This window comes from Salminus brasiliensis, chromosome 19 (genome assembly GCF_030463535.1).
Source record: "Salminus brasiliensis chromosome 19, fSalBra1.hap2, whole genome shotgun sequence".
In the NCBI taxonomy this organism is placed as follows: domain Eukaryota; kingdom Metazoa; phylum Chordata; class Actinopteri; order Characiformes; family Bryconidae; genus Salminus; species Salminus brasiliensis.
Window position 1 is genome coordinate 5,445,469 of NC_132896.1, and position 23,154 is coordinate 5,468,622.

At 42.1% G+C, this 23,154-nt stretch overlaps 2 protein-coding genes across 4 annotated transcripts in view; one reads left to right on the top strand and one right to left on the bottom strand.

Annotated features, from left to right (window-relative positions):
* Positions 1–10,574, top strand: part of ada2a (adenosine deaminase 2a) — an 11,096-nt gene extending 522 nt beyond the window's left edge. For both annotated transcript variants that reach the window (XM_072663869.1, XM_072663868.1), the window contains exons 2-10: positions 1,963–2,316; positions 3,488–3,704; positions 3,797–4,007; positions 4,727–4,854; positions 4,980–5,070; positions 6,646–6,754; positions 6,968–7,125; positions 8,017–8,219; positions 8,556–10,574. In XM_072663869.1, the coding sequence (XP_072519970.1) occupies positions 2,019–2,316; positions 3,488–3,704; positions 3,797–4,007; positions 4,727–4,854; positions 4,980–5,070; positions 6,646–6,754; positions 6,968–7,125; positions 8,017–8,219; positions 8,556–8,646 (1,506 nt within the window). In that variant the 5' untranslated portion in view covers positions 1,963–2,018 and the 3' untranslated portion in view covers positions 8,647–10,574. The remainder of the gene's footprint in view (positions 1–1,962; positions 2,317–3,487; positions 3,705–3,796; positions 4,008–4,726; positions 4,855–4,979; positions 5,071–6,645; positions 6,755–6,967; positions 7,126–8,016; positions 8,220–8,555) is intronic.
* Positions 10,575–10,581: 7 nt separating this feature from the next.
* Positions 10,582–16,898, bottom strand: ribc2 (RIB43A domain with coiled-coils 2). Of its 2 annotated transcripts, none has more exons than XM_072663871.1 (7): positions 16,735–16,898; positions 15,302–15,383; positions 14,091–14,402; positions 13,821–13,939; positions 11,883–12,110; positions 11,447–11,613; positions 10,582–10,725 (listed from the first exon to the last, which is right to left on the bottom strand). In XM_072663871.1, exons 1-7 carry the CDS (start codon positions 16,849–16,851, stop codon positions 10,644–10,646), a joined length of 1,107 nt encoding a protein of 368 aa, XP_072519972.1. In that variant the 5' UTR covers positions 16,852–16,898; the 3' UTR covers positions 10,582–10,643. The 2 variants fall into 2 exon arrangements, with proteins under 2 accessions (XP_072519972.1, XP_072519971.1); XM_072663870.1 differs by having other exon boundaries at positions 16,729–16,898.
* Positions 16,899–23,154: the final 6,256 nt, after the last annotated feature.

A 23,154-nucleotide genomic window follows, 5' to 3' on the forward strand; every position in this document is an offset into this window, starting at 1 on the left:
CACGTATTTCAAGTGTATTTAAAGAAGGATAGAAAGTTTTATTGTTCCAGCAGATACAGTATACTCTGTCCAAATGTTTGTAGACACCCCTTTAACACCCATTGCAGAATAGAGAAGACCCACATGAGCCTTGGGTCACCAAAGCCAAAAGACAGCCCGGCTCTGTCCAAATGTTTGTAGACACCCCTTTAACACCCATTGCAGAATAGAGAAGATGTGGGTCTTCTCGATGGAGCGAAACCCCCTGTACCAGCAATGGGTGCACCTCAAAGTGTATTAAAGGGGTGTCTACAAACATTTGGACAGAGCCGGCTGTCTTTTGGCTTTGGCGACCCAAGGCTCATGTGGGTCTTCTCGATGGAGCGAAACCCCCTGTGCCAGCAATGGGTGCACCTCAAAGTGTATTAAAGGGGTGTCTACAAACATTTGGACAGAGCCGGGCTGTCTTTTGGCTTTGGTGACCCAAGGCTCATGTGGGTCTTCTCGATGGAGCGAAACCCCCTGTGCCAGCAATGGGTGCACCTCAAAGTGTAGTAAAGGGGTGTCTACAAACATTTGGACAGAGCCGGCTGTCTTTTGGCTTTGGTGACCCAAGGCTCATGTGGGTCTTCTCTATGGAGCGAAACCCCCTGTACCAGCAATGGGTGCACCTCAAAGTGTATTAAAGGGGTGTCTACAAACATTTGGACAGAGCCGGGCTGTCTTTTGGCTTTGGTGACCCAAGGCTCATGTGGGTCTTCTCTATGGAGCGAAACCCCCTGTACCAGCAATGGGTGCACCTCAAAGTGTATTAAAGGGGTGTCTACAAACATTTGGACAGAGCCGGGCTGTCTTTTGGCTTTGGTGACCCAAGGCTCATGTGGGTCTTCTCTATGGAGCGAAACCCCCTGTACCAGCAATGGGTGCACCTCAAAGTGTATTAAAGGGGTGTCTACAAACATTTGGACAGAGCCGGGCTGTCTTTTGGCTTTGGTGACCCAAGGCTCATGTGGGTCTTCTCGATGGAGCGAAACCCCCTGTACCAGCAATGGGTGCACCTCAAAGTGTATTAAAGGGGTGTCTACAAACATTTGGACAGAGCCGGGCTGTCTTTTGGCTTTGGTGACCCAAGGCTCATGTGGGTCTTCTCTATTCTGCAATGGGTGTTAAAGGGGTGTCTACAAACATTTGGACAGAGTATACTGTATCTGCTGGAACAATAAAACTTTCTATCCTTCTTTAAATACACTTGAAATACATGAACCACGAGGTTAAAGACCAGGAATTGACATTTCAGCTGCAGTTCAGTCCTGGAGTCAACAAAGCGCCATCTGCTGTGTCCCAGTAAAGCTGGCTATAGCCTATAACGCAAACCCCGTGACCCTCAGGCTGTCTGTCCCTAATAATCAGTCCTAACGACATTAGATACATGGTTTTCAGTCACTGCTTCTTTCTTTTGAATAATTTTCTACATTTTACTTTGCACGATAAGTTTACCTTTATACCTCCAGTATTGGGCCGTGGAGCTCTGGGGTGGTGACCCCTGATTTCAGAAGAAACTGTGGATGAACAGGTGCCCAAGGTGTGGACAGATAGTGTAGTTTATGGTTGAAACTGACCTTAACAGAAACTACACTGCAGGAGGAAGAAAAGGGAAGAGAAAGCCATGGGCAAGCCCCTTCAACTGAAGCTGTTTGCTAGTTTTTCTGTCTAATAGTTATTAATATTCTAATATTATGCTCTTTTTTCATTATTTTTTAACTATTTAAACATTTAAGGTATCTGCCAATACTAATATGCTATAAGGACAAAAGTAGTGTACCCCTGGAGTAACTGTCTCTTCTGTCCAGAGAAGAAGGCTTTCTGCTAGATTTGGGAGCAGGAGCATTGCTGTGAGGAGCGTTGGTGAAGTCAGGATGTTGGATGATGATCACCCTCCCACCTCACCTCTAACACCTGAAATTGTCCTGTCCTGTTCTGCAGGTTTGCTGTATACTGTAGGACTGTGAAAGCTGCTCTACGCATCACGTCCTGAAGCCATGGGTGTGAGGAAGGTACCGGGTCTGCTGTGTGTGGTGCTGCTCTGCTGGACGCCGCTGTGCTGCGGAAGGCCCGATCCACGGCAGCGCGAAGCTCTCATGAAGATGGAACTGGCCCGAGAGATAGGAGGCAGCGTGGTGCTGAACGAGAAGGAAAAGCTCCTGGATGAGAAGCTTCACCAGCTGAAGCTGCAGGACATGGCGCTGCCAGAGTTTCCCCCTGCAGTGCACTTCTTTAAAGCAAAGCCTCTGATCGAACAGAGCCCAGTCTTCAGTTTGCTGCAGAGGATGCCCAAAGGTAAGGCCACACTGATCTCAGATGTCTGAGGCTATGCACACACACCATAAAGTCTTGAAAAGTAGGGTCTAATTGTACTGGTCTAACTGTGCTGTACAATGTGACTGCTATAGGGAGCCACTGTACTAAAGGGCCTGTTTAGTGGAAAAGTGGCATTTTACTGGTTCTCATATATACAAGTTTAGGCTAACATTTCAGAGCATGTTGCTGATTTCTAACTACATGGAAATGGAAATTAACATGTCATGCAAAAAGCCTCACACCTCAAAACTGTCAGCTTTTCAGGAAAAGGAAAAACTTGCACTTGCAGTCAGTAGTCAGTATAAAAAGATTGTTTTCCAATTCTGAAGCATTTCTATTGATCCATTTGTCATGAATGTACTGTACAAAAAGTAAAGAAATTGCAAGAATTTAGCATATATATATATATATATATATATATATATATATATATATATATATATATATATAATTTAGTAGATGGATAGGCAGGCAGATAAATAATCTCTATAGACAAAAAAAATACCTTGCATATTTAAGGTGGTAGTAAGATTTGACTCCTACAGGTGGCACAGTAATGAGAGTGAATGGGTGGATTAGACAGCTGTATCTGAACAAAAGTGTACATATAACCTACAGCTGTCTAATCCCACCCATTCACTCCCATTACTGTGAGTTATTCAGCCAAGTCTGATTGAATAAGGCATATGAAGCATACAGGGTAGCCAATCAGATACACAGATGTAATTTATGAATTTATCTGTCTTAAAGGCACAGTAACAAAAACAGCATCATTAATTGTAAGGGGATAAAGAGGTTGTAAAGTGGAAAGTGTATAAATGAATTATGACTATGTTGCTGACTATACAGCCACATAAATGCCAAAAGTGGATCTCATACAAGAAACAATAGTAGAAGATGGTTATAGGTTATATGTTTGTTTAATTAACTTATTTATATTTGAAGGTTCTGTGATTTAAGGTTCCCATTGTAGTAATTCTTATTATTATCTTTGTTAATAATAATAATAATAATAATAATAATAATACCAGTAGTAGTAGTAATAGTAGTATTAGGGGTATGCGTAGTGCTACAGCTGTTTCGGCTGTTTAGCTGAGGCGTCTCTCTCCCTGACAAGTTCAGTTGTTCACTTTTTTCCACCATGTTCCAGGTGCAGCACTCCACGTCCACGACTTCGCCATGGTTGGAGTTGAATGGCTGGTGAAGAACGTGACCTACAGAGAGAACTGCTATGTGTGCTTTAAAGATGACCGCTCGGTCCAGTTTCTTTTCTCCGCCGGGCAGCCTAAGCCGCAAGGTCACTGCTCCACGTGGATTCTGCTCAGAACTCTGAGAGAGAAGCTGAACAGCACTGAGCTGGACAACAGGTGATGTGAGAATAGCTTGGAGAGAGTTAGTAAGAATGTAATTAATATAAAGGAATTCTTCATTTACGCTTCTTTACTGCTTGCATCTGCAGCTTTATCCGTAATCTCACACTGTTTACTGAGGACCCAGACACCGCCTACCCAGACCAAGATGTTGTCTGGAAGAGGTTTGAACAAGCGTTCTTAGTGGCCTATGGACTGGTCACGTATGCCCCTGTCTTTAAGGACTACCTTTATGAAGGCTTCCGGCAGTTCTACATGGACAACGTCATGTATGTGGAAGTCAGAGCTTTACTGCCACCAGTATGTATCATTGCATGCTTTTTTTCTCATCAGTATGAGAGATGTTGTTACTGTCAGGTTAAAGCCTCATTGCTTTTTACTAAAGATTGACCGGTAGGTTTTTTTTTTTCTATAATTGATGCCGATGTTTAGAGGTCAGGGTCAGCCGATTTTTTCTTTGGCTGATATCCAGAGGTTTTCCGCTTTATTTACAGGCTAAAATGTCACACTAATAATAACAAGTGGATGCACAACATTTCTGAACTTCTTGAACATATTTATAAATACAAATCAATTCAACTGAAAAATATAAAAATAACAAATATATATATTCAAAAAATAAATAATAGCAGTGCTGCAAACACAAATTTCTGCATTTTTATATAAAACAAAGCCATTAAGTAACCAACTGTGAATAAAAACTTCAGCATCAGAAACCTCTTTTAGTGCAAATAATAGCAGCAAACCCCTCATTTCTAAATGAAGGCAATTATGTAAATATTACAGAACAATATAAAAAGAAATGTGCTTTCATTTGAACTCAATCCCTCGGCCCCTGAGTCTTTAAAAAACGGCAGATATCGGCCCGATATATCGGCCGACCTCTACTTTTTACATTGTGTAAAGATTCATGGACCAGAGCAAATGGTCCAATAATGTACACTAACACTCATGTACTGACGTTTAGCAGCTGTTCTGGATGCGTTTGTAAGATCTGCACTGTATGTCCAAAATTTTAGACATACGAGCTCGACGGCAGAAGAAACAGCAAAGACTGGAGCATGAGGGCTTGCCAGGAGGTTCTCCACCGCTTCAGGGCTCAGTACCCAGATTTCTTGGGCGCTCGAATTATCTTCACTGTACACAGGTTAGGAGCTTTCAGCTATATTTAAAAGCTTAGAACTTTGGAACGTGAGCGAGTACTGATTTAACTGGGCATTTGTGTATGTTTGTGTGTGTGTGTGTGTGTTTGTGTGTGTGTGCGTATCCCAGAGGCATAAATGAAACAGAAGCTGTAAATGCTGTGAAAGAAGCAATGACACTTCAGAGGAACTTTCCAGACATCATGGCGGGTTTTGACTTTGTGAGTAAAACTGCAGGGACTGAGTCCAGAGCCAACGCAACCAAGATTCCACTGATGTTAGATGGTTACCTCCTGTTCACACCAACCCACATGCAGACCAATAACCAGAACAATCAGTTTCAGATTTGAGCAAGTATCTGATCATTCAAGTGATCATGTGACAGCATAGTCTGATTTCCTAAATTGAATTAACCCCTTAATGCAGAAAGGCTTATTATACATTACACAAGGTGTATTAATCAGTACCTACAGGGACTGACAGGGACTATACAAACTGGTGGGTCTATTCTCTGCTAATTTGAACATATATTGTAATAGAAAATGGCTGGTGGGCCACAGGCAGTTTACGGGGTTAAGAAATCTGATTAGGAGACCTGGATTTTGGCTCAGTAATCAGAATTACTTATATGCTTGTGTCATTTCATTGGAAACAGCAAAAACCTCATTTGGAAAAATAAAGTAGTTGCTGAGCAGCGATAAAGGTGCTTGTAGTGTATCTGTCTATCTTCTAATCTGCTTCTTTGCGGTCAGGGTTGTGAGTCCAGATCCTACTCTGAGCCTCATTCACCAATAAGGAATTTTCTTACATTTCTTCTTAATAAAAGTCCAAACAAAAACATCCATAACAATGGATTCCACTGTTCTTTCCTAAATAAGAAAGCTTTGGTGATTGCCAGAATCTTTGTGAAAATTGGGTAAAGTGGGTTTTATGAAGATTTTCTTTTTCCTTAAGAATGGTTGGTGATCCCACAAGATCCTACAGTCGCAATACTGGGAGTAATTCCTGAAGGCATAGAGGGGAGGTCTGAGAAATACCCCTTTGGGAATAAAACTCACAGTAGCTTTGAAGTGCATTACAATTAAATGGATGACACCAGACCCCACACATATAACCTATGAATTTAAAAGGTTTGGGATGTCTACCAAATGGAGCAAATAAGCCCAGTCAAATTGGAGCCCAGTCACTGATTCATTAATACAATATGTTTATTTCTATTCAGATGTTTTTTTGTTTGTTTGTTTTTTTAAAAAATGATTTTTATTGATCCATTTTTAAATGATTATTAATTCTGAAAAAAAAAAAAAATTTATTTTGTATTATACATATTATGATGATTCCTATACCCTTTTTGTGTGACTATTATGTCTTGTGGAGTGGATACTTTACTCCTATAGTCCTATGACTTACAACTAAAGAATAGTTGGCGAATAAGGCCTATTTGACGCAAGGGAGGAATACCCCCTGGACGGGCTTCAGTCCATTGCAGGGTGTAAGAATGGTTATTCATACTTTCATTAAATGCTGTTAAACTCAATTTCTTGATCAGTCATTAATCAGTATTAATCATTGGTTAGTCCGAGGAGCTGTGATGCAGAAACAGCGTAAATAAAAATCGGATTATGAGATGATTTAAGTGCTTGTAAACATGTCTAATGGGTTATTTAAGAATACATATATTCATAAAATTATATATTTAAAAAAAATTGTTGGAGAATGATTTTGCAGGTTTAAAAAAAAAACATCAAACGTGCTCTGAAGAAATAGCAATAATGTTTGTGCTCCTCCTGTTGTAGGTGGGTCGTGAAGACAGTGGAAGACCTCTGTGGTATTTCAGAGAGGCTTTGGAATTGCCTGAGGAACAAGGCATCCGTCTACCCTACTTTTTCCATGCGGGAGAGACTGGTACGGAATATCGTTTAGTCCCTTAACATCCTTCCATTAGTTCATACTACTAATTTTTCAGGGATTTCCCATGTATTTAATAATCTGGGTTAAGATGTGGACATATAAAGAGACATAAGTGGTTAATTGAGAGGAAAGAGTTCAGATTAGTTCATTTTACAACAGGTTTTATACTGTAACTTTAATACAGTGTGTGTTCCCTTGTGTGTGTAGACACAGAGGGCACAGACGTGGATCAGAACATGATGGATGCCCTACTGTTCAACACCTCTCGCATCGGCCACGGCTTTGCAATGGCGCGTCACCCTGTGGTCAAAGAGCTCGCCAGGAAGATGGATGTAGCAGTGGAGGTTTGCCCCATCTCAAACCAGGTATGTCATGGTCCTCCATCATGTGAGCCTCTAAACTTTGACAGAGGACTATGAATAAGAACTTTTCGCTTGTGTTCAATTATTTCTTGATAATAATCCATTCAAAACAATTTTAAAGCTCAGAATTGGTCACAACTCTGCTCTTATAATGAAACATTCTAAATAAGAAAACATTGGTGAATGTCAAATTCTTGGGGAAAACTGGGTAAGGTGGGTTTTATGAAGAAATGTCTTAGGTTGGTGAATAAGGCCCATTTGGCGCAAGGCAGGAATACCCCCTGGACTGAGTGCTCTTTAAAAAGAATCTGATTATTGAGTGACTAATTATTAGATTATTTAAGTGCTTTTGTGGCAGTGGAGGTTTGCCCCATCTTAAACCAGGTATGTTATGGTCCTTTAAACTTTGACTATGAGTGAGGACTATGGATAAAAACACTTCTCGCAATAGTCTGTCAATTAAATTCACAGCCTTTAATTTATTATTATTTTTGTATTTAAGCATAAATATCCTATTATTGATTTCTGAGTCTCCAGTTAATTAAAGGAGAATCCGAGAAATGGTAAGCGCTGTCTCAGACATCAGGAGGTGTATTTGTAACCATTTCATGTGCATAACGTTATGTGATGGAGCTTGTGGTGGGGCTTACCCACAAAACCACTCTCAATGCTGGTACTCTTAGTAAGAACTACCTCATGCTATCCAGTGCCGCACTAACTGCTGCTCCCAAGTAAATGTTATATAAACTATATATGCTATATATACTATAGCCCCGCCCCCAACTCACCTCAATCCATAAGTATTGGATTGAGCACCATCATTCGGGAGAACACAGTTACTGCAGCACTGCACTGTTTTAGCTGCATTATAACATTTCTGAATGTCCTGCCCAGGTCCTGAAGCTGGTGTCAGACTTGCGGAACCATCCGGCTGCTGTGCTGATGGCGGAGGGCCAACCCATGGTGATCAGCTCAGATGATCCAGCTATGTTTGGGGCGACAGGCCTTTCTCATGACTTCTACCAAGCCTTCATGGGCTTTGGAGGAATGAACTCTAATTTAGCCACCCTGAAAGAGCTCGTCACAAACTCTATAAGGTAACACATCAGGCATGCACATCACTCCTGTCTAGCGCGCTTGCGGTCTTGCGGTGTGCATTGATTATGACAATGGCAGGAATGTATTGTGGCAGACTGGGGTTTGATTCTGTGGCCAGGTAAGCATACCATAGTACTCCAGTAAGAGTTCTTGGGCATGCATATGTAACATGATTCACATGTACGTCACTGTGGATAAGAGCATTAGAGAAATGCCATTATTGTCAGTTGCAGGTGTAATCTCAGTGGCCACAGTCTGAAAACCTAGCTTAGCCAAATTGATTTTTCCCTTTTGTGGAGCTTGACTGAAATTTCTCTGTTTTTTTGTTTTTGCAGGTATAGCTCCTTGTCCTCCACGGTGAAGGAAAAGGCCATTGCAGATTTACTTGTGAAATGGGACAAGTTTGTCTCAGAGACTTTGCTATAGACAGCCTGAAGAAATAGACTCTAAGCTTTTTAACTTTAAAAAGTGCAATTTTACACCCACTGGAAAAAGGTGCAAAGTGCACTTTACTGGTGATCTAGCTAGTTGTTGTACTGTTGATGGTGATGAGTGCACTGAGGGAGGTTATGTCCTCTTGATCTGATTTTTGAGTTTTGATAAATGGCTTCTTTTTTTTTTTTTACTGTGATTCTGGGACTTGGGACGATTTTCTGTTCCTATGGTTGTGTGTAAGTGTGTCGCCCTCTAGGGGGGGAATTCATTTTTTGAACTCCAGCTATGATTGACTGCCTACCACAAAATGGTGGGGTGGGGTACTTGGTCTCATATCTTTCAGGCTTTCTACTAGATTGTAGAGCATTACGGTGAGGATTTGATTGTGTGTTAGTGAGGTCGGGATGTTGGATGATCACCAATACACCTCATACACAACTTCCCAACTCATCCCAAAAGTATTGGATGGAGCACCAACCATCCATCATCCTAGAGAACACTGTTCCTCCACTGCTTCACAGCTCAATGCTGGGGGGCTTCATACTCAGTTCAATCCAAGGTTATTTCTATAGGCTTTTTACAACAAATGTTGTCCGAGCCTCTTTTAAGCAAGCTAGTGGCAACAGACAGTGGATAATAAAACTAAACTGAATTAAGGAAAAAAAGGTAAATGTGGCGTCAAGCCAAAGAAGATGAAAATGTGAGTGAGATGATAACGTCCTGCAGGTAAACAGTCAGAAACCGAGTCCTGCAGTGAGGTTATGAGGAATCATATTATAGCTCTATTCCACACCTGGCATTAGGCATGGTGCCAGTAGGGTAGTGTTTATCTGCTTCAGAGAGTCCTGCTCTATTTGCACATCTGTGTCAGCAATAGGTGTGACTTAAGGGCAGTCCACAAATATTTGAACATATAATGTATGTTAAATACAGTTAAATTTAGTGTTTGTTTTATGAATAACTATTTTCTTAGCAAACAGGATTAAATTTTATAGTATAAATGGATCTGAAATGGCTCTGTTGTGAAGATAGATAGAAAAGTCCTGGAAAGACGACGTTAATATATAATGTCTATATAATCCAACACTTTAGTTTTTATGTGTATAGATTTCTGGTGTGTGTGTGTGTGTGTGTGTGTGTGTTTTTATAGGAAGTGTGTTGGAAGATTTTATCATAAGCACTCCATCATAATACATAAGGACAGTTGAATGAAAGCTATTTTAACATGTATCCTCTCAGGGAAGCTGAAAGGCTATAGAATGCCCAGTCCATCCACATAGAAATATTCTATACTGTTATTCTACTCTCGAATCTTATAAATCTCAGAATTCTCAACTTTCATTATTTCTGTTTACAGTGTGGGCTCCAGATAACATGCCCATATGGGACCTGTATGGTTAGCCCAGCTGGGAACCAAAAAGTTATATCCATGGGTTCAATCTTGGACCCACCAGGGTCAGTGATTGGATCAGGATGGGTTAAACATGGGCCTTATCTGGGTTGTACACTGCACATGGGGCCTAGATGGGGACCCATGTGAGATTAGAGTGGGCTGTACAGGGTCATAGTAACACCACATGTACAATCCCACTCAGAGCCTGTGTCCACCTGGAACCCACGTAGCCCATGTTCCATCCAGGTGAGCTCCACATGAGCATGTGAGCATGAGCATGATTTGGCTGTTATCGTTCTTCTCCACACGTTTAGCGGTACAGTGAAGCACATGCTGTTGTGCCCTCACCCTTCCAGTACTGGGAGTCATAAATGGTGGGTGGGAATTGGAAAAAAAATTATTAGGGGGAGAGTTGGGTGGAAAAAGACTAAAAATGTGAAATGTGCTGTGTAAAAGCCTTAAAATATTTTTGTTCACTGACTAAATCAAAACTACAAACTAAACTCAATAAAGAACTGAAAGGAGACACTGTGTGTGAGGGAGTTCTCTTTATTTTTTATGAACGATTTGTTGTCTGTGTGATTCTGCTGAATCTTCACCTACTGGACGTATTGAACTGGGAGAAATAGCGCTCGTCAGGGACATTGGTGAAAATCTCCTTCTCAAGATGTTTCCTCCTGTAATGGAGACAAAATGTACCATCTTTAAAGCAGCATTATGCAAGAATTGGTAGTTTTGGCTCCTCGGCTCCCCCTACAGTAAGGGAAGCGTGTTTGACTTTTACTCCACTGCTGTAAATCCAAATTACACTTGGAGCGCCCCCTCATGGACAACTGTACAAGTGCCTTTGTGGACAATCTGAGAGATACAGAAGTGGCATCAGCAGGTAAAGAAGCATGTGGACTGAGGTGGTAGAGTAATACTACAGAATTTGACACTTATATGACTCGGGTTACGCAGCAGTTCTGGAGAGAGGTCTCGAGCAGCTCCACCAAATTTCCACAGTGCAGTAGCAGCGTTCCGGGCCAGAGTGAGAATGATGGAGATGCTGTTCTCCCTGTTACAGTCAGTGGAGCATCAGCATGATCCTGCTGCCAACTAGTTTGGTTTAGTTAAATAGTCTATCCTATACATCCTTTCCAAGACTAAGTATCAGGATCTCTTAGGTTAACCAGATACTGTAGACAACAAGCTCAGGACTGTCCAGTAAGAATGAAGGACAGGCTAAGATTTGGGCTCAGATATCTGAACAAACTGAGAAACCATGTTCACAATGCCCTGATGATTTGAATGGTTGGGAGACCATCTACACCTGGGCCAGCTGTGTGGTGTCTACAGCTTTGGTCAGAGTGTGTGTGTGTGTGTGTGTGTGTGTGTGTGTGTGTGTGTGTAACTCACTGTGCATGCTGGGCCTGGGCCAACAGTGCGTTGGTGTTGTCCAGTGCTCTGCGCAGCTCCTTGCTGATGCGCGCCTGCTGTCTCTCCTGCAGCAGAGCAGCCCGAGCTAAGGCCAAACGCTCACGTTCCTGCAGCAGCTCCTCCTCCTGCTGCTCCAGACGAACACGCTAATACACACACACACACACACGACTGTATGAGACTGCGCTCCCAAAAATAAAGGTACTACAAAGGATGAGTGATGATCTGCACTTAAGCACAAGCTTTTAGAAGTGAAAACCTATAAAATGAAAGACACGTTTTTAGTTAGTGTGTCCAAACTTTTGACTAAGATTATTTTAACTGTAATGCTGTCGGAAGCTTTGCACAGGTTTCCCCTCATCTTTTATTTTGTGACTATAAATCTAATCTGATCTAATCTAAAGGTACACTTTACCCTACTGTCCTCGGCTTGCTGCCTCTGGTAGCTGGTGTAGTGTAGCAGCTGCTGGGGAGTCATGCCCTTGTAGCACTCCCTGCGCACTCTGGGCAGTCCCGGCACTCGGCTGCTCTGCTGTGTGCTTTCGCTCAGCAGCTCCCCCTGCAGCTGGTTCAGGACGTCCACTCGGTTTTTCTCCTCTTCCTCACGACGTTGCCTCTCTCTCTGTTCAGAAACTTCGGCAGCCTGTAGACAGGGGCAAACTGTATCATTTTAGAGCCCTAGACAAAGAAGGCTACATCGATCGTACTGACAATAGCAGTCATATGTCATTTCAGTATGCTGTATTTAAAGCAACAATATGCAGAATTGTCTATCAGTGATGGTTCTGTATCTTTTAGCTTACAGAGTTTATCTTTTAGAAAACCACGTCCTTTAGTGGTAGCTTAAAGTGTGAATTACACTTCCTGACTGCAGAGGGAGCCCATAAGCAGGAAATGTCAATTTTCCATATTGTTGCTTTAAATTGTATCGTGTTAATGGAAATAAAGGTCTAATGTTTTTGTGATATCCTCTTGGTTTGCAATGTTTTTAATAGAACAATTTTGTGAAGTAAAGACAATGAAGCTCCAAACATCGATCTAAATGTGTGTTTTTAATATTGTCAATTTCTACTGTAAAAATGTAGCTTTAAATGTAGGCGAAGCTGCAGCTGGACTTAAGAACTATGTCATAAGTAAAGGTGTACCGAACAGACTGGTGAAATTAGGCTACTAGACCCAGACTGAAATGTGGTAAGTTTAAAGGGTGGAACTGTCTCCAACATCTCCAAATGAAATTCTGACACAATATAAAGACTACTACCAGAGTAAAAAATGTCAAAAACCTGGTGACTTCAGTATAAAACTTTTAATAAGCGCAATAAATATGATTAATACAGTATATTCACCCAAAATTCTCGCTTATAGGTCCACCAATCTCTTCCGAGAGTACTTGGGCGAATAGTAGAGTACTATGGTCTCTTTACTGACTTGTGTTTAGTAGTGTCTAGGATTAGAGGTATCTCTGAATTTCAGTCTATTTAAAACCAGCTGAGGTTTTTCTTAAGTAAACAGTGAAGCTCTTTTGTAAGTCGCTCTGGACAAGAGCGTCTGCTAAATGCTGTAAATGTAAATGTAAGTCCCATCACCAAAGTGAATCTTTTTGATTTCAAATATTAAATATTCAATATCAAATATGTGTTTGTTTTTAATTTAAATAAATTAATTAAACTTTTTTATTAAAATTTTAGGTTTTAAAATGTATGTTTTTCATATTTTTATCTTTTCATCTTCTAACTCTGGTTTGATGTATATAATTCTGGCTTTTTTTATTCCCATTTCTGTATTTTATTTTATTAATTCTCCTGTTAATTAAATCTTAATTTGTTTATTTTATTCTTTCTTAATCTTCCATTCTCTTAAATGTTTTCCTCTTAAGAGTTAAGAGTTCTAATGAAGGCATTCAGCTACTTTAAGCTGCACTCATTGCGGACATAGATCTATAAATGCTCACACACTCACACACAGCTTGTCTAGTCCATGCAGAGAAGTACTGTCAATAGAATAGGACTCTCTGGAGCAGATAAACATGAACCTACTGCCACCATGCTGCCTAATGCCAGGCGTGGGGTAGAGGAGTATAAAGCCAATAAAAAAATAAATCAATTTGTTCATTTTATTCTTTCTTAATCTCCATTATCTTAAATGTTTTCCTCTTAAGAGTTTTTCATTAGTTTATTTACCTCTACCATTTACCTGATTTTAGTGTAAGTTGAGGTTGAGGTTGAGTTTCTTATTAAAACTCTGATACATTAAAAATGAGGGTCACCCTTAATACACGTCCGAGTGAAAATTAAGATTGATTAATCGACTGTTTGAACATGGCTCTTACTGAGGGTTACGACTTTGGACTAACCAGAGCTAGATTGAAGTCCTTGATGGCGATGGCAGTGGCTCTCTTGTGCTCTTCCTCCATCTTCTGCAGCTGAAGGGCTCTGCTGTCCAGAGCTACTCTGCTTTGGTCATACTGCAGACCTGTTAAAGAAAACAGGAAGATCAACACAGGTATTACACAGGTTTAGTTGGAAGGGAAGAAGCGAAGTTCTTTAGACGTGAGGTTTTAACTCCTGTTCTGGACAGATCAGCGTATTCCCGGCTGCACAACTCAACTCCAGAGTAGCTCTACCTTCACGTTTCTGCAGCTCTTTTGCCTGCTCCAGCTCTTGCTGCTGCTGTATGGACCAGTTCCTCAGCTGCTGTCTCTGCTGAAGTGCTCTGTCTCCGCTGGCCAGATCCTCCCCGGTCAATCCTGGCAGAATGCACACGCCATCCTGCTTCTTGAGGAGCTCAGGGTCATTCAGGTCAAACTCCCGTCTGCTGCTGGGCTGCTGGAAACAGCTGCGGAAGTGCACAATGGCCTCTTCCAGAAGACGCTCATCTTTCTTCTGCCTGCGCTCCAGTATGCATGCTGTCTGGTCACTGCGTATGAGGTCATCCGCTTTTGGGACAAAAACAACAGAAGGATGAGACAGAGAGCTTTCCAATGGAGTCTTTATGGATTCAATGTTTTTCTCTTCCAATATCTGCTGGCTTTTTACACTATATGTCCAAATATTTGTGGACACCCCTTCTAATGAAGGCATTCAGCTACTTTAAGCTGCATCCATTGCTGACATAGATGTATACATGCACACACACACACTCACACACAGCTTGTCTAGTCCATGTAGAGAAGTACTGCCAAAAGAATAGGACTCTCTGGAGCAGATAAACATGAACCTACTGCCACCATGCTGCCTAATGCCAGGCGTGGGGTAGAGGGGTATAAAGCCCCCCAGCATTGAGCTCAGGAGCAGTGGAAGAACTGTGTTCTCTGGAATGATGGATGGTGCCTCATCCAATACTTTTGGGATGAGTTGGGGAGTTGGGGATGAGGTTAGGTTGTGATCATCCAACTTCCTGACCTCACTAATGCTCTTGTCGCTGAATCCAATCAAATCCTCACAGCAATGCTCCTCCAAATCCTTGTAGAAAGCCTTATTCTCTGGCCAATAGAGACAATTACTCCAACAAATGCAGGATACACTCTATGGTAACACCCTTAATGTCGGAAGAAACAATAAATGAGCAGGCGTCCCAATACTTTTGTCCACAGTGCATCAATACCTTCAATAGCTGGAGCAGAGATGCCATATTATGAATAGATCCACAAGACTGCTGTTTCTCTATTTCTGGCCTATTTTTGTCTAAAGTGAAACGTGTGAGCACTGAAGAGACGGAAATGCTCAGAAAAACACAATCACCTGAACTAAGGTGCATTAAACTGTCTAAGAGAGTCACTGGCAGAACAGGCCTGGTCATGTTGTGTGTGTATTGGTTGTGTAGCTTTCAACTCACCACATTCCTTCAGGGCTCTTGCTTCAGCTTCTTCCTTATGTCTTCTGTCCCTCACTTGATGTTCCAGAGCATCACTATCAACCTAGACCAAGAAAGGAGAGACTTGATCATGAAGGTGGGGGCGTCTTTAAAATAGTAATGGCTTTATCACGTTGGTTGGTGTTGCACAGTAGTTACCAACTCAGACTAGGCAGATAGGGTTTCACAAAGCACACTATACTACAACAAGCCAGGGAATTGAACCCTAGTCTGCCACGAGGAAGGCAGAGTTAGACCCATCTTTATATCTAACTCTGCTCTCCTGTTGGCAGACTAGGGTTCAATTCTCTGGCTGTATGAGCAAACCACCCTACACCAAGAGCAAGAGTCCTCGGGCAAGACTCCTATCTCCACATCCTCATACCCGTGTAACATGACTCCCATTATATCACTCTGGATAACTGGATCAGAGAAATATTGTAAATGGCCATTTTCAATGTAAGTTACATCATGACCACAACCAGTGGCCAAATGGTCAAATCAATCAATCAATCAAAGAGGATAGAGGTGGTGGTTATAATAATTGACCGACCTGTAGATATAATAAAAGGTGACATTGTGCCAAATAATCTACGTCCTGAGATGTACCCAGAGCCACGGTTGTCATGGTTACTATTTTTTTTTACAGCGGTGGTGATCCCAGGATCCCAGGTCTGCATTTTAATAATCAACCAAAATCACCAGTGAATCTGCACATCTTAAGAGTTGCATATGTGATGTTATATAATGTTAAAATATGGGTAAAATTAATAATAATAAATACAAAAAAAAAAAAAAAAAAAACGTTTCACAACCTCCAGCATGATCGTTTCCACCCAAAAGTGCAAAAAAAGTGTAAAAGCAGAAAACACACACGAATAAGCACACACACTCTCACTAGGGGACAGTTAGCACACATGCCCGGAGGGGTGGGCAGCTCTGGCTGCAGTGCCAGGGGAGCAGTTAGGGGTTAGGTGCCTTGCTCAAGGGCACTTCAGTCGTGTCCTGTTGCTTCAGGTGATCAGGCGGGCGACCTCGCTGTCACAAGGCCGAATCCCTCACCTCCAGGCCATGGCTGCCCCTAAAGGCACCATTCATTTATGATATTATTGAAAATGAGAGGAACTGTCGTGTAACTGTAATATGTTTAATCCCTGGAAAAGTCTCCTATATGAATACAGGTCATCTCCAGTAATCACACCCATCAACACCATGAGACCAGGAGGCATGGTGGAGTCCCAGCTGCAGCTGATGCTGAGGATAAGCACACTGCACGAGGCTGTGTTGTTTTGGTTGTGGGCTAACATGAGGTCATCTCAGAGACAGCTAGACAGAGAGCTACAGTGAAAAGGGCAGTGGTGGATTTGAGGATATAGGGATTGCTCTAGCTGACTGAGCTGAGCACTCACACTTACTCCGACTGTTCGCACTTTGGCGTTGAAAATCCGTTCTTGCCGTTGAAGCTCGCGGTTCCGTCTTCTGTCCAGATGAGCGGCTGCGAGGCGATCTGCCAGCAGCTCGACCCGGTCCATGTCTGCGGGCAGAGCTGTGTGGCGGTGTGCAGCTCGGTAGTACGGGACGGGCCTCCGTCCGCGGAGCAGCGCTGTAAACACTCCGTTGCTAGGAAACCTGTCTCCCAGTCGGGCGCGCGCGCCCTCTGTCGCTCCATCCAGTAAGCAGTGAGCCAGCAGGAGGAGAAGTGGCAGGAGAGGCTCCCTCTTCTCAAAGCTGGAGAAAGAAACCTGGGGAGGAACCAATAAATAAATATTATATTATATTATATACATATTAAAATAATCAGAATCAGAATCTCTTTATTTCACCAAGTATGTTACCCATACAAGGAATTTGTCTTGGTGAGAGCAACACGTATGACAAGTAACAAAAAACACAGAACACAGTCTTAAACTAAAGGAAAAATGACACTAAACAACAAATAGGATAGGGGATTAATTAAAAAAGTAAAAAGTACTAAAGGTAATAAAGAGCTGAAAAATATATTTACAGAAAAGAACATCTTAGGTGTGCCTAAGCAGTATATATATATATATATATATATATATATATATATATATATATTATTAATCAATAAATAAAAGGTAAATAATAGCAAAATAATATTTTATTCATTCAACAGCAGTGATTATTAGAATATTAATAGTCATAGAGTTCATGTAAACGTTATGGAGGATGGGCAACAGGTCTGAGGCAGGCAGGGGCCCCATGAAAAGACACTGCACTGTGCCCCACAACCTTCACAATTTAGGCAGAATACTTCATTAGTACATTATTAGGGCCCCTGTCAGTCTGTCAGTATATTCAAGGATTCAAGGAGACTGAATGAAGCAGTAGCATAATACAGTATAATAAAAATACATCATAAAAAATACATTAAAAAGCATAATAAAAAAGTGTGGGAATAAGGCACCCCTGGAAAAGAGGGCAGTCATTAACTCAGAATAGAGTATGGAAATGCTATTAGTTCTGTTAGGGATTTATAGAGTGTGTGGAGAATATGAGCATTATCAGATTATCAGATTATTATTATTACTGTTTTAAACATTTATGGAGATCATTTATACAGTTTTGTGCAAATGCTACCACCTCTGCTCTCTTCACACACCTACTAAACCTGGCAATTAGCAGGTGAGTTTAAGGTGAGTTTATATATATTTTATATATATACTGCTTAGGTGTGCCTAAGCAGTATATATATATAATCAATAAATAAAAGGTAAATAATAGCAATAATATATACTAATTAACTACCCTGGTAGATTCTCTGTGCATGCACCAGAAAAATGCATGTAGATGTCCAAGTTGGAAAATGATGTTTTAAAGGGAACTATAGGGAGTATAAGGTGTGTTTTACTGTGGGCAATACATTCCTCATGTATGATAGTAGGATTAAAAATAAAGGTCATATATTTAAAGTGTTATTTTTAAAAATCCAATTATTTGATGGTTCAGACTTTAAAGGGTTAACTAAGTTCACTTATCAGTAAAAACAGGCCTCCATGTCCTGGTTAAACATGGTGGCTGGCATATTCAGTAATGTGCTAGCTGTGTGTGTGCTGCAGAGGGGTCACCTGCACCCTGGTCAACCAGCTTGGTCATGCTCAGGCTGATCATGCTTGCCGACCAGCTAAACCATCACACTCAAACAAGAACATTTCATATGCTGGTCAGGAGCTAAGATGGTCAACCAGCTTAACCAGCATGACCAGTTTGAGCTTGTCCGGCTGATTTTTTGTTTTTGTGGTCATGCAGGGTGGCCATGTCTGAACACACTTGAGCTTCGTTTAGCTCAAGGCTTGAAAGTGAACCTTGAGGAGAGTAGTTGGAATATGAGCAGTAACGCCTCCAGTCTACAGGGGGCGATGTTTTTTTGTGAGTTGCTGAACGTTGCTTCAGACAGGGCTAATTGCTAATAATGAGCTCCATGTGGTGAATCGTTTCGTCAGGCACACGGTTCTCTCCCTTCTTTTAAAAGCTTTTGCAGTGTGTAGGTGGTCATGAAGGCTGCCATGGATGTCAGAGTGCTTTTGTTTTTATTATGGTTGATCAACTTGGGAGGTGGACGAGGTTGGTTATGGTTTCTGGGCTTCAGTGATGCTCTGATTTCTTTGCTGCTTAGTTTTAATCTGTTTCATCTGTTTGTTTGTAGTTCTGAGTGCTCAGGTCAGACACCAGTCAACCCAGTCAAAGCTGCATGATGTTGGACTCTTTTCTGGACCCAAAGGTTTGCATGTGTTTACGTCACAGTCAACAGTGGCAGAAATATTGATGTGGAATATTGACACTAAAAAGATACTGGTAACTTTTGATAATCATGAATTTTAGTGATTGCTCACATTTTTAAATCCAGAGCATTAACTAAAGACAATAGAAATGATTTAACCAATTAAACTAATTCAGGCTCTTTGCTAGTTTTGGGTTGGGATGACTTTATTGAATGAAGTTCATACTTGTGTATGGGTTATTTATTTTATTATTATTCAGGTTCTCCCTCAACTGTTGTGCCACAAGTCAGTATCCATAATGAGGTTTCAGTGTCTGTAAAGGATGTCCTGGCTGTGCTGCTGTCTTTGGGAACCATATGTAACCCTCTGGAGGCACAAAGAGGTGAAGTGTTCTTTTGACCTGTATATGATCTATTATGCATTCTCTAATGTACAGTAGAACCACAGAGAACCTGCTGTGCCTTCTTAAATTCAATCAAGCCACATTGTCTTTTCAGTGTACTTGGAAATTCAAGGCAAAGGTGTGGATAAGGAGGATGAAGCAGAATCTCTACCCACTCAAGAGACTGTGCTTGATGACCATTTCATAAACCTGAATGGAACTGCTGCATCTGGACTTCCCACTGGCACCATTTCTTCTGGAAAGGCCAAGCCTCCTGCAAACTCTGACCTTAGTGAGGCTTCATCCAGTTCCTCAGTAAAGCCCAGCTCAGGAAAGGATTCCACTGGGAGTGTGAACCTCCCTGAAAAAGCAAGTGGTGCTGCATCACAACCTGGCTCTGGGAAAGAGTCTTCTGGAAAGGGGATCCCTCCTGCAAGCTCTGGTGGACCTAGTGAGTCTGCAGCTCTTCCATCAGTGCAGCCCAGCTCTGGGAAAGATTCTTCTGGAAAAGCAAACCCTCCTTCAAACCTTGGACCTAGTGAGTCTGCACCTGGTTCTTCAGAAAAGCCCAGCTCTGGAAATGCTCCACCTGAAAATGTGAACCTTCCTGCAAAAATTGGTGGTGGTGCAGCAGGTTCAGGTTCACAGCCCAGCTCTGGAAAAGAGTCTTCTGGAAAGGGGATCCCTCCTGCAAGCTCTGGTGGACCTAGTGAGTCTGGATCTATTCCATCAGTGCAGCCCAGCTCTGGGAAAGATTCTTCTGGAAAAGCAAATCCTCCTTCAAACCTTGGTCCTAGTGAGTCTGCACCTGGTTCTTCTGAGAAGCCCAGCTCTGGAAACGTGAACCTCCCTGTAAAAACGGGTAGTGGTGCAGCAGCACAGCCTGGTTCTGGAAAGGATTATTCTGTGAAGACCAACCCCAATGCCAATGTGGCTGGTGTTACTGGAGCAGGACCTAACCTTTCAGTGCAGCCCAACTCTGGGAAAGACTCTTCTGGAAAAGCAAGCCTTGGACCTAGTGAGTCTGCACCCAGTTCTTCAGAGCAGCCCAGCTTGGGAAATGCTTCCCCTGGGAATGTTAACCTCCCTGCAAGAGCAGGTAGTGGTGCAGCGTCACAGCCTGGTTCTGGAAAAGATTCTTCTGGAAAAGTGAAGCCGGGTGGAGCTGCTGGGATGGGGGACTTGGATAACACTGCTGGCTCTGAGAAGGTAAATCCTCCAGCAAGCTTTAGTGATGCTACTGTGTCTGTACCTACTTCAGTGCAACCAGGCTCTGGAGAAGATTCTTTTGCTATTGTGAATGTTCCTGGAAACATGGGTGGTGCTGTTGGCTCTGGGCTGAGTTCTAAAAATCTCCCTCCTGGAAGAGGGGAATCTCCTGTAAGTGAGAATTATGCATCTGAGTCCAGACCTGGAAAACCTATTGGAAAGGGAACTCCTCCTGGACACTTGGGTGGAGCTGTTGCTTCTGGGGTAGGACTGGGCTCTGAAAATGACCTTCCGGGAAGAGTGAAACCACCTGCAAGTGAAAATGATGTCTTTCAGCCTAGACCAGGAAAACCTATTGGAAAGGGAACTCCTCCTGGACACTTGGGTGGAGCTGTTGCTTCTGGGGTAGGACTGGGCTCTGAAAATGACCTTCCGGGAAGAGTGAAACCACCTGCAAGTGAAAATGATGTCTTTCAGCCTAGACCAGGAAAACCTATTGGAAAGGAAACTCCTCCTGGACACTTGGGTGGATCTGACCTTGGCTCTGACAATTATGTGCCTGGAGGATTGGAGTCTTCGGTAAGTGAGAACTATGCATCTGAGCCTAGACCAGGAAAACCTGTTGGAAAGGGAACTCCTCCTGGACACTTGGGTGGATCTGCTGGATCTGTGCTGAGCTCTGAAAACTACCTTCCTGGAGGAGCAAAACCACCTGCAAGTGAAAATGATGCCTTTCAGCCTAGACCTGGAAAACCTACTGGAAAGGGAACTCCTCCTGGACACTTGGGTGGATCTGCTGGATCTGACCTTGGCTCTGACAATTATGTGCCTGGAGGATTGGAATCTTCGGTTAGTGAGAATTATGCATCTGAGCCTAGACCAGGAAAACCTGTTGGAAAGGGAACTCCTCCTGGACACTTGGGTGGATCTGTTGCTTCAGGGGTAGGACTGGGCTCTAAAAGTGACCTTCCTGGAAAAGCGAAGCCACCTGCAAGTGAAAATGATGCTTTTCAGCCTAGACCAGGAAAACTTATTGGAAAGGTGAATGCTCCTGTGTCTTTAGGGGGATCTGACCTAGGGTTCAGCTCTGAAAATTATGTGCATGGAGGATTGGAGTCTCCTGTAAGTGAGCATTATGCATCTGGGCCTAGGCTTGGAAAACCTTTTGGAAACCCAAATGCTCCTGTTGACTTGAGTGAGTCCACTTCAGCAGCAAAGTCTGATGCTTCTATTTCCAGCTGTAAGACTGCCTTTTCTGAACAGTTAAAACCTGTTGCTAAATATTTGCCCTCGAAGACGCCTGCTTCTAGGCATCATCCATCTGGGGGCGGAAAGTCCTCTGGTCGACAGCTTAAAGAAAAAACACATGGCTCTACATGACTGCCTCTACACAAGGTAAGAATTCAGTTGGCCAATAATTAAATGTGGATGTAATTGCATAATTTGAAACAAATTAATTCAGATGGCTTTGGTACTCTAATGGATTTTGGAAGTTTGTCTTGTTGCAATATGACTCATTTCCCTGCCCAATTGCCTGTCCTTGTTTATCCAACATTTCATAGAATCGGTTTGTAATCATGGGCAGGATATTGAGGAGCTAATTTGTAGGATATTCACTTTATATATTTTTTTTTTCCCCTGTTTCTTGTCTAGGGTGTTTGTAGTCACCTGATCAAGCCTCTGTCCTATGGTGGCCCAAGAAATTGACCATGTAAATGTGTCCTGAGATCCGAAACAATAAATGTCTGTACTTTTTGAAAATTATTGGGTGTCTTTTGGAACCTGCAGATTTTCTGATCTGGCTTGCTTCAGCTAAACTAGAGCTGTTGGCCAGAAACACTGGCTCATTGTGCATAATTTAGACCAGTGGTCTCAAACTCCTGTCTTGGTCCAGCACAGTGTGGTGATTCCACCAGAAATAAACTGTTTCCACAAATTAGGATATAGACTGCCCTGTTCTGAGGACCTTTTCATTACCACAACAGGCTTAATTCTAATCATTGGTTAGCATGGACAATGGGGCTGTTCTTTCTTAGAGCACAGTAACTTCACTCATTTCTTTTTGACCTTCGTTTAGGTCATCGCCATTCGATTATCGTGTGTGGGTGGAAATCAACTAGTCAGCTAGTTTCATTGACTTTCAGTTTGCTGGTGGGTCTGCATTTAATGCTGGCAGAGCATGCACTGTTAAGTATTTGGCAAATGCTCACTCCATGGTTTAGCGGCTTTAGAATATCCATTAAACGGTAGAACTCAAATGGCTGACTAAAGTGGACATGCAATTGAAAAGCTGTTAAGGCATGTTTAACCTCTCTTCTGCTTAAAACAAATGATCCTAGATGGCTAGATTAGTTCAAATCTTGAAGAAAGCTGTTTCCCAAAAGTGTAAGATCATATTTGCATCATGGATCAAATTCAAGGAAAACAAGCTTTTTGCCTTGTTACAATATAGAATTACCTTCAATTTCAATAATAGTCTAGCAAAGTAATATCTAAATACT

Excerpts from the sequence above, each read along its gene's own strand:
- ribc2 (XM_072663870.1), bottom strand. The coding sequence starts at position 16,851 with ATGGACCGGGTCGAGCTGCTGGCAGATCGCCTCGCAGCCGCTCATCTG. Across the intron at positions 14,403-15,301 it reads AAGAGCCCTGAAGGAATGTG|CGGATGACCTCATACGCAGT; the intron begins GTGAGTTGAAAG and ends TTGTCCCAAAAG. Across the intron at positions 11,614-11,882 it reads AGCAAGCCGAGGACAGTAGG|CGTGTTCGTCTGGAGCAGCA; the intron begins GTAAAGTGTACC and ends TGTGTGTATTAG.